The sequence below is a fragment of the Talpa europaea genome, assembly GCF_964194135.1.
Source record: "Talpa europaea genome assembly, chromosome: 7".
In the NCBI taxonomy this organism is placed as follows: domain Eukaryota; kingdom Metazoa; phylum Chordata; class Mammalia; order Eulipotyphla; family Talpidae; genus Talpa; species Talpa europaea.
In genome coordinates this window covers 136,775,179-136,784,888 of record NC_140074.1, presented here as the reverse complement: position 1 = coordinate 136,784,888, position 9,710 = coordinate 136,775,179, and the positions used below count along the sequence as shown (strand labels likewise).

Sequence of the window (9,710 nt, the reverse complement as noted above, 5' to 3'; positions counted from 1 at the left end):
AGGTACTTGCCGGCCCTGGGAGGGCTCCCGTGCAGCAGGGCCTGTCCTGCTGCACCTGCCGCCGTGGTTGAGTGGCTCCGTGTCTGGCTGAACCCGCCCCATGCCGAGGTCTGAGTCCGTCCAGACCGCCTGGGGCAGCAGGCCCGGCATGGCGCTCTCCAACTGCCCTGGCAGGGCTTGGGGCGCAGGCAGAGGCCCACGCGCCTCCCTCCCCGTCTCCCCAGGTCTTCACCTCCCACGGCCCGACTGTGGTCATGCCCACCTGGTTCTGTTCCCGTGCCTGGTTCTCCCACGTGGGCCCGTTCGACGAGGGCGGGCAGGTAAGTGTGGGTGCCCGTGGGTGTCAGGTGAGGGCGCCGGCCTCCAGGCAATCTCCCCAAAATCCTGCTGCCTAAGGCAGGGTTTCTGCAGGAAGGCGCCTGGCCCGGCCCCCTCCCCTCCCCTGCTCGGGGCTGTCTGGGGACATGGGGTGCGGGCAGGTCAGGCCCTGTCCTGTGGAGGCACCGGGACTTTGTGTCCAAACTATTGCTCTGTTCTGGGCCACGTGGGTGCTTGGCCTCGCTGGCTCTGGCCTCCCCGGGTGGGGCCTGTGTCAGCACCCCAGGTCTCGTCCCTTCTGCCTGGAGAGGCCCCCGTGCCCGGGGCTCGGTAACCCGGCGGCAGGGGGAAGCCAGGGCCCAGACCAGGCCGTGGGTCTGGCCGCAGCCCTGACAAGTCTCGCCACCCGCAGGGTGTACCCGAGGACCTGCTCTTCTTCTACGACCACCTGCGGAAGGGCGGCGGGGCGGTGCGCGTGGACCAGAGCCTCCTCCTCTACCGCTACCACCCACATGCAGCCACACACTCCGTCCTCGAGTGCGTAGACCCAGAGGGCGGGCAGGGGCCCTGGACTCCCGGTCCACAGCGGCCTGCTGGGCCTGCGGCTGCTGCAGTGCACGTCTCATGGGGCCGGGGAGGGAGGCCCCTCTGTGCCCGAAGGCTGTGCCGCCCACATGGCGGTGACCAAACCCCAGTTCCACGTGGGGTGACAGCCCTGGGCTCCCGGGGGGCCGAGCCCCCGCGCCCTGCTGGATCTTGGCCATGTCCGTGTCCACATGTCCAGGAGAGGCTTCATGACGGCGCAGGGGAGAGGCCCAGCCCCAGGGGCAGCTGCTGCCTCGAGCCTCCCATCTGATGACCACTGCCCTCGCCCACCGCCTGCTGCTTCCCAGAGTCTGCAGTGTCCCCGGGATGGGGCTGCACACCCTGCCTGCTGCCCAGCGGGGTCTGGCTCAGGCCTTGTGCAGGGCCAGGTCGGGCCTCCAGGCACAGCCTGGCTGGGCAGCTCTAGATCTGTGGCTGCCCTGTCTCTTTCAGTGGAGGATCCACCCCGGGACCCCTGTGGGTGTCCATGCCCATCCCCTCCACCCGAGGTCTGCCCTGGTTGGCTCTGGGGGGCGGTCAGCCCCAGCGGTTCCCTTAGTGGCCTGGGCTTGGGGACACCGGGCCTGGCCTTCCAGCCCTCGCGCACAAGTGTCTGCATGTCAGACCCCGGCCGCCCGGCCTGCAGGTCGCCCACGGCCCACCATCCACACCAGGCGGTGGCCGCACGTGACCCCTGCTGGCCCAGCTACAGACCCCCAGGAGAGGGCCTGGGTCCTGCCTGGGGGCAGCCAGCGGTCAGGACAGTGTCTGTGGGTGGGGCGCAGCACCCTGTGTACCTCCCCAGCACCTCACCCTGTCTCACGCGCCCCTGAGCCAGCGGTCCTGGCGGGGGAGGGGCAGCTGAGGCCCTGCCCCGTCCCCTCCGACCCCTGCAGGGCCACCATCTGGAGCCACCGTGTGCGCTTCCTGGAGGAGCGGGCCCTGCCCCACTGGGCGGCCTTCACCATCTGGAACGCGGGCAAGCAGGGCCGGCGGCTGTACCGAAGCCTCACAGCAGGGGCACGGAGCAAGGTGGGCCCCCGTCCCCTGCTGCCCCGAAACCCCCACCCCTCCGAGACCGCCCTGTGTCCCGAGACCACCCCGTCCCCCAAGACCCTCAGCTCCCATCCCCCCAAGACCGCCCCCCGACATCCTAAGACCGTGCCCCACACCTCGCCCCCCGCAGGTGGCTGCCTTCTGTGACGTGGATGAGAACAAGATCAGGAAGGGCTTCTACAGCTACGAGGACTCCCAGGTGGGCACCCGGGGCCCTGGTCTAAGACTGGGGCACCATCCTACCGCTGAGTGGACACTGCCCGGGAACCGCCTCCCTGGGCCAGGCCCCCTGAGCAGTGGGTGTGTGTCTGGTACCTCTGCCCGTGCGGTCCCTTCTGAGATTGGGGGACCTGCACGCTGTCAGCACTAGGACCATGTGGGGTGTACCCCAAGCGGAGTGGGCACCCCAGCTGGACCCCCAGGGCCATGCTGCCAGGCGCACACCCCCGGGCAGGAGCAGGCCCGACCCCAGCGGTCTCTCAGGACAGGCCTAAGCCCCGGATCCCCATCCTGCACTTTCGAGCTGCCCGGCCACCCTTCGTCATCTGCGTGAAGCTGGTGAGTGTTGGGCGGGCCCCAGGCGCCTGACGGGGGGGCTCGGGCCCATGAATGAACCCCCGCACCCACCGTGGCTAGCTCGGAGCCACCTCCCACCAGACCAGAGGCCAGCAGAGCCCCAGGTCCCAGTGTCCTCATCCAGCGGGCACGAAGCAGGGCCATCTCTTGCAGGCCGGGGGCCCTGTCACGTGACCCTGGCAGTGTGGCCACGGCCCCTTCAATCAGCCACACACTGCGTCTGCTGCCTCCACCCTCTACTGGTCTGTCTGGCCTTTCCACTCTTGACCGGGCAGCGTCAGCCTATATAAGGTCCCAGGGCCCGTCCAGCCCGACTGCTCCCCTTCCTGGCAGGGGCCAGGCCCCACCAGCCCACGGCGACACTTTGAGAGCGTGGGGGGGGGGCAGGCAGGGCCACACTGGCATGGCCAAGGACACATGGGGCCTGCCTGGGAGTTGCAGGCTGAGCCCTGAGCCTCCCGCCTGCCTTGGGGGACCACATCCTCTGCAGGGCCGGGGGTGATCCCCTCCCAAGGGCATCTCGAGGCTCCAGGCTAAGCTGGGGGAAGGCATCCGGGCCAGGCTGCCCGGAGTGGGTGCTTCCAGTAGAAGGCCAAGAGCACCACGTGATGTGGGGCGCAGGGAACCTGACCAAGTGGACCTGCCCCCAGGACCTCACCGGGGGAGCGTTTGAGGACAACTTGCAGTCGCTGCAGCTGCAGGAGGGCCGGGACTTCATCCACTTCAGCTGATCAGGTAGCAGCGGGCTCAGGGGAAGGAGCTGCAGGCCCTTGTGGGTGCTACACAGGTGGCTGGCCACCTCCCAGGGGCAGCGGTCCTCCTGGAGACCCACGTCTGGCAGCTGTAGGCCGGTCTGGGCCACGGGGTAGGGCTGATTCTGCAGACCAGTGGCTGCCTCATCTCGAGCCCCTGGACCAGCATGAACCCTTCGCCTGCATCGTTGGCACTGCTGGACACTGCGCCCAGGCGGAGCCAGGGGCACCTGCAGGGCTCGCAGCGCCCTCCTGAGGCCCGAGAGGGGTCCTGGACTCCACCCCCCTAAAAAAAAAAACACCCAGGCCTGGAACCCTTGCCTGCTGCCCCCTGCTGGCTCCAGGGCTGGGCCGGTGCCTCTGCCCTCTGACTGGACAGTCCTCCTGAGCCCAGTGTGCTCCAGCTGCACCTAGCCGTTGGCCCCCACTGGATGTGACGCCATGCCTTATGTTGCCCTCATGGCCTGAGGCTGGACAGAGTCCATCTGGTCATCTGAGACCCCTCACTGAGTGACCTCTGCCAGTCCGGGGCTCCGGCGAGTGTCTCGCCTTCGCGTGAGCAGCCCAGGCGAGGACAGTTCCTCCCAGAGGTGGCTGCAGGCCCCCACTGCCACCCCAGGCCCCCACCCCTGCACTCCTCACTGCACTCCCTCTCCACGTGTGACCCGGTCAGGGGCCAGCGGATGGGAGAGCCCCAGGCCGAAGCGGGCTGCTCGTGTGCGCTCAGCCTTTCGGATGGGTGGGCTGGCCCAGAGGACAGCGGCCCTGGCCTGGCGTCCTGGAGGAACAGCAGGGAGCAGAGCCGGCTCTCTGGAAGTGCCCACACCCCAGTGGCCACAGGCATGCGCGGTCTCTGCTGTGTCCAGCCCCTGGCCGGCACTCAGCCTGTCTAGCCCACTCTCCGCCCAGGCGGCCCGGCTCACACCACTGCAGGCGGACGGCTGCTCGTCTAACTTTATGAGATGTGGGTCAAGGCTACTACAAAAGCACTACCACCCCAGCCAGCGCGGGCCACAGCCACTGCCCAGCCCCGCCCTCAGCACCGCCATCCTCCAACGGTGAGACGTGGGTCCAGGTCTCCGTGCTGGACAGGTGCAACAGCTCAGCTCCAGGAATGGACTCAGCGGGCACTGGGCTGCAGAGGACACAGGGCAGAGGTCGGCCTGAGCTCCCGAGAGCAGGCGGGGACGGCTGCCGGGTTACCCTCCATGCACAGACGAGGACAGCAGCAGCCGCTTGGCCCCAGCAAGGTGACAGCAAGCCCGACGGTCGGTGCTCATGGGTCAGACAGACACCCCAGGGACAGAGATTTCTGAGCTGAGCTTCACAGAGGACCTGCCTGTGATCTCGAGAGGGACACACAGAAAGTGGGGGCAGGCACCAAGCCACCTGGCTCCTGCCAGCTCCAGAGGCCTGGGCCCAGCTCTGGGTGGTGTGGGGCCGGAGGTGGCCTGGAAGGAGGTGGGAACTGCGTCCCTGACCTGCACTGGGAGACCAGGTGCTCGGCCTGCAGCCCAAGCAGAGCCCACAGGATGGGGGGCCCAGCCTGCCCCCACGCCTCTGGGGCCTGAGAGGCTGGCCACAGCCCACCGCCCTGGGACCTGATTACTGCACTTTCTGCAAGCCCCGTGCAGGAAGCTGTCCCCAGCGCCGGCAGGGCCGAGGGGCAGGCTAGGCTGCTGAGCAGAAGGCACGCCTGCCTCGGTCTGTCCAGAGCCACGGTCCAGCCCGTGTCCAGAGGGACATCGCCAGTGGGAACAGGATGGGGGGCAGTGCTGGGTTCAGCTGTGGCAGAGCCCACAGGCTGGAGACTGGACAGCCAGGGGGCCTGCCCCTCTGCCCGGGGTACCACGTGGTGACCATACGCGCCACGAGAGGCGCCAGAGCCCTGACTTCAGGGAACCACAGCTCTGAGCAGATGTCGGGCCATGGGGAATGGCTGGGGGGGCAGCCCCAGGTGGGAGGTGGCTGAGGCTGGCATGGCATGGGGTGTCGAGGGCTCTCCCCACATGGCGTAGCAGGAAGCCCAGCCAGCACCAAAGGCCCTGGCAGAGGGCGGGTGGAAGGACCCAGATGGGGGTGCAGGCACCGTGGGGCAGGTCCCCAGGTCCCCATGCAGCCTGTGGGGGTGTGGTTACCTTGGGGACCAGCTGAGGTCGGGGCACACCAAAGAGGTCACACAGGCGGTTGCGCTGGGCTCTCACCAGCGGGAGCTCTGCGTCCCTGGTTGGGGTTGGAGGGGGTCGGGGGTGTCAGCAAGGGGCAAGGCCCTGGGAAGCCCAGCCCCACACCAGCGGTGGCCGCTCTGCTGCTGGCACCACCGGGCCTGCAGGCAGACGAGCCCCCCAGCCGGCCCCCAGGACGGAGGGTGGGGGGGCCACAGCTCTCGCTGCATGATTTTAAGAAAATTTTGACTCTGAAGACTGTTTCCTTAATTCTCGTCACACATGGAAATTAAGCAGCACCGGCTCTGCAGACATGCGAGTCCCGCCCCCACCAGGGGCGCAGCCCCTGCACACGCACAGGGAGAAGGCGGGCCTGGGAGCGAGAGGCCCTTGACCCCACTGACAGTCACCAGCCCACGGACCCCAAAACATTGTGCCTGGCTCCCCGGACCCCTTGTCTCCCAAGGGGCCCACCCGCTTCGCCCTGTGCCTGGCCCGCGTGTTCTCTGCCAGCGCTGAGGGCGGCTGTGGCTGACCCAGGGGCACCTGCGGGTGGGGTGGGCGGGGCTGGCACGGCTGCTCCTGGGGGCTCCGTGCCACGCGCAGGCCAGAAAAGACAACCTGGAGAGGCCCGGGCCTGTCACTCACCAGGCCGTGTCGCTGAGCACAGTCAGCACCTCGTTCAGCACGTCCACCCCCACAACGTCCCCATAGGTCAGCAGCATCTCATACACCTGGCTGGCCGTGGTCTTCCGGATCTGCAGGGCAGAGCCACAGTGGTGGGAAGCGGGCAGGACATGGGTTCCTGAGGGCACTGACCACCAGGCGCCGCGACGCAGCCCCTCCGGCCGCCAGATCAGGAGGCCAAGCGGTCCCTGCCCTGGGCCACACATCCTGTCAGGGGACGCATCTGTGCCATCCACCTGGTCGTGGCCCAAGCCCTGCCTCAGCTGGCTGAGGCTTGGCGGCCTGGGTACCCAAGGGGCCACTGGAAGCCAGGTCCACCCCCAGGTGGACGGGGACACTCACCATGGGGAAGGGGTGGCAGAGGAGCAGGGACAGCTGCAGCAGCACCTTCTTCCGCACGGCGCCAGGGAACTGCACCATCCCACAGAACCTGGGGGAGGCACGGGTCAGCGGGGCGGGCGGGGCCGGCATGCGGGCATGTGGGGTGCCGGCTGGGGGTCCGGGCACGTGCATACCCGCATGCACCAGGGCATGTGTTAACACTGGCCTGGGCTGGGAGGATGCCCAGGACACGTGGGGGTGCCCGTGGGGCGCAGCCTCAGGGCTGTCTGCAGGGGGCACATAGGCTGAGGCTGGGCTGGCCCGTGTCCACCCCACACTGCACAGCAGGCCCTGGGCCAGAGGGCTGATCTCCAGGGGCCGGATCTCCAGGGCGGGGGCGGCACTCACACGGCCACGCTCGACCGGAGTTTCTGGACATCTTTAGACTTCTTGGTCTCCTCCCTGCAGAGCTCCAGCAGCTTCACGCAGAAGGGGTGGCTGCAAGGACAGCGCATGAGAGCCCTCGCCCCACCCACCCCTGCTTGTGCCCGTGCCCACGGCCCTCGTCGGTGGGCATGCTGACCCCGGTGCCCACTGGCCTGCTTGGCGACACCGACGGCCAGCACCCCTGTGGGCACAAGGAGAGCCCAGGCCAGCAGGGTGACTGGGACCCCAGAGGAGGCTGGCTGGTGCCCGGGGTCCAGCCGAGTGCTGGGCTGAGAAGGACGTGGGGCCAGGGTGGCAGGGCCAAAAGGGTGCCCGGGAGACGTGCCTCTTCTGGGGTTCCCGGCCAGCAGCTATGCCCCCAGCCCCTCAAGTGAGCTACAAACGTGCAGTGTGGGCTGAGGGGGCCACGAGCCCTGCTCCCCGATCGTGCCCGCCGGCTGGAGGTTGCCCCAGGCAAGGGTGGAAGGGCGCAGAAAGGGGCTCCGCGCCATGGTGGGAGGGGGCCGAGCAGGAGGGGCCGGCCGGAGCTGGGGGCTGCGCTAAACGCAGCAAGTCAAGGCAGCCAGCATCATCCCGAGGGGTGAGGAATAGCCTTAGGCTCTAAGGACGAAGCGGGGGCAGGCGGGCGAGGTCACTGGCCCAGGGTGGGCTGTGTGGAGAGGCGGCGCAGGGCGTGGCTGGTGGGGGGCAGGTGCTCGCAGAGCCCAGCACACGGCGTCGAGCCCACTGGCCAGCGCAGGCTCAGAGTCAAAGGAGCAGCCGAGGCCATGGAGGTGGAACAGGCTGGCCTGGCCACCTGGCCCAGAGAGCGGCCGTGCCCAGTCACAGGAGGAGGCCTGAGGCTGAGAGCTCCAGGTCAGCCCAGGCCTAACCACAGGCCGTGTCCGGCATGAGTCCAGTGCCCAGGGGTGTAAAGGCCACCCAGGCCCGTGACCAGGGGCCCAGTCTCAGCCCCACCCCGGCTCCATCCACCGGGGTGACCGAGTCCTCCTACCACACCGGAGCCAGCCATCACAGGCCCCGGCAGGGACCGCCCACAGCCGTCCCCTGCCAGGGGCCCCAGGCCTGCTCACGTCCATTTCCCCTGGGCAGCAGGTGGGCGCGGAGCCCGCAGGAGCGCTTTGGGAAGGGGCACGCGGCCCGGCACGTTCCCAGCGTGGGCAGCGCAGGCCCTGGCGAGCCTGTCCCGCGCGGCGGGCCAGCGCACTCACTCCTCCTCCAAGGTGAAGGTGTCGAAGCAGCCGTTGGCCAGCATCTGGTCCAGTGTCCTCAGCAGCGGCACGGACACCCTGGGGAGAAGACCCGCTTGAGAGCCAGGCAGCAGGGGTGAGGGAGAGCGGCGCGGGGCCTTTCACCGCCCCGGGACCCTGGAGTCCGCAACCGCAGGAGCCCGGCGCCCACGAGCAGGCCCCACCCCAGACGGCCACGGCACTCCCGCCGCACCGATGCCACGGCCGTCACGGGGGGCTGGCGCCCCGCGGCTGCCAGGAAGGCCAGGGCCACCGCGGCGGGAGGCGCAGCCCAGAAAGGCCCCGAGCACCCGGGCCGGCCTGCGCTCGCTGCGGGAGGCGGGTCGTGTGCGGCCTCCACAGGCAGAGTCAGCGCAGCCGGGACCAAGGAGCCGCTTGCCCCACCAGGCTCCACTGCTGGTGCCACTGGCGTCTGACCGCACCGCCCAGTGCCCATGGGGGACCCCTGCCCCCCCGAGTCCCGGCGAGAACGGCCCCTCCTCACCTGTCATTCAGGAGGTTGTCCTCAAACACCTGCAGGAGGGTCCCTGCAAAGCTGTCCAGGGCCTGCGTGTCGCCCTGCAGGCCCCTGGTGAACTCCAGCAGGCTCTGGGTGGAGTGCCGGACCTGAGGAGAGCCGTGCTTGGAGGCTGCCGGGGCCTGCGGCGCCCCCTGCATCTGCTGCGGGGCAGGCACCCAGCAGGCCTGGCCACCCCAGAGACCCAGGGAGGGTAAAGCAGTGCAAGGAGGAGGGCACAGTGCGAGGGTGGGCCTGAGGGCAGTCCCCACCCTGGCCAGCAGAGATGGGGGGAGGGAAACAGACAAGGAAGAGGAGCCCGGGGCACAGCAGGCTGCAACACTGGGCCAGGAGCCCGCAGCCACCCGTGCTGGGCACCTCAGACACGGCCAGTCCTCACCAGCGCCCAGCAGCACCCTGGATGGAGGCCCCAGGACAGCCTGGGGAGCATGAGGACCTGACGCCCCCAGGCCCATGGCAACACCCCAGGACACGCGGCCCCCCCAAGACCCACCCAGGCCCCTCGAGCCCTAGGGCGGAGACCCCAGACTGCCCCTGAAGAGGACCTGGCAGGGCAGGGCCGGGGCCCCTCACCGTGGACTCCGTCAGGCCACCCACAGACACGGCCAGCCCCAGCAGGACGCGGTAGCGGTAGGCGGGCAGCCCCAGGAGCCGAGTGATGCGTGGGAAGGCCTGGGAGGCGGCGCTCCAGTCCACAGCGGCCACCTCCGACCTGCGGGGAGCGAGCACAGCTGGAGTGCAGGGCGAGGGGAGCTGGGGCTGCCGCACGCTGGGGGGGAAGTGCCCGTGGGAGTGGGGCAGGGCTGCTCCTGCTCCCCGTGGGGGCCGTGCCCTGGGTACCTGGGAAAGAGCTTCTCCAGCTCCTCGCGGTGGGGCACGTGGGGCACGGGGGGGCCGTCGGGGTGCAGCAGCCGCAGGAACACGCGGGCGGCGTGTGCGCGGAACCGGTCGATCTTCTCACTGGCCTGCTGGGCCAGGCCGGCCATGACCTGCTCGCAGCTGTGGGTGGGGGGAAGGAGGGTGGCCATCAGCACCC

At 69.4% G+C, this 9,710-nt stretch overlaps 2 protein-coding genes across 2 annotated transcripts in view; one reads left to right on the top strand and one right to left on the bottom strand.

Moving 5' to 3' along the window:
• Positions 1 to 254: 254 nt before the first annotated feature.
• B3GNTL1 (UDP-GlcNAc:betaGal beta-1,3-N-acetylglucosaminyltransferase like 1) lies at positions 255 to 3,266 on the top strand (the record flags this gene model as incomplete). The annotated part of the gene is made up of 6 exons (XM_084237604.1): positions 255 to 320; positions 731 to 855; positions 1,800 to 1,935; positions 2,090 to 2,158; positions 2,443 to 2,517; positions 3,186 to 3,266. 6 exons carry the CDS (start codon positions 255 to 257, stop codon positions 3,264 to 3,266), a joined length of 552 nt encoding a protein of 183 aa, XP_084093730.1.
• Positions 3,267 to 4,293: 1,027 nt separating this feature from the next.
• The window catches only part of TBCD (tubulin folding cofactor D), a gene marked incomplete at its 5' end in the record, with an annotated part of 76,972 nt that continues 71,555 nt past the window's right edge, over positions 4,294 to 9,710 (bottom strand). The window contains 9 exons of the mRNA XM_084236921.1: positions 4,294 to 4,422; positions 5,426 to 5,510; positions 6,101 to 6,210; positions 6,482 to 6,569; positions 6,869 to 6,958; positions 8,119 to 8,196; positions 8,642 to 8,763; positions 9,248 to 9,386; positions 9,515 to 9,673. Coding sequence (XP_084093047.1) covers positions 4,408 to 4,422; positions 5,426 to 5,510; positions 6,101 to 6,210; positions 6,482 to 6,569; positions 6,869 to 6,958; positions 8,119 to 8,196; positions 8,642 to 8,763; positions 9,248 to 9,386; positions 9,515 to 9,673 — 886 coding nt within the window. The 3' untranslated portion in view covers positions 4,294 to 4,407. The remainder of the gene's footprint in view (positions 4,423 to 5,425; positions 5,511 to 6,100; positions 6,211 to 6,481; positions 6,570 to 6,868; positions 6,959 to 8,118; positions 8,197 to 8,641; positions 8,764 to 9,247; positions 9,387 to 9,514; positions 9,674 to 9,710) is intronic.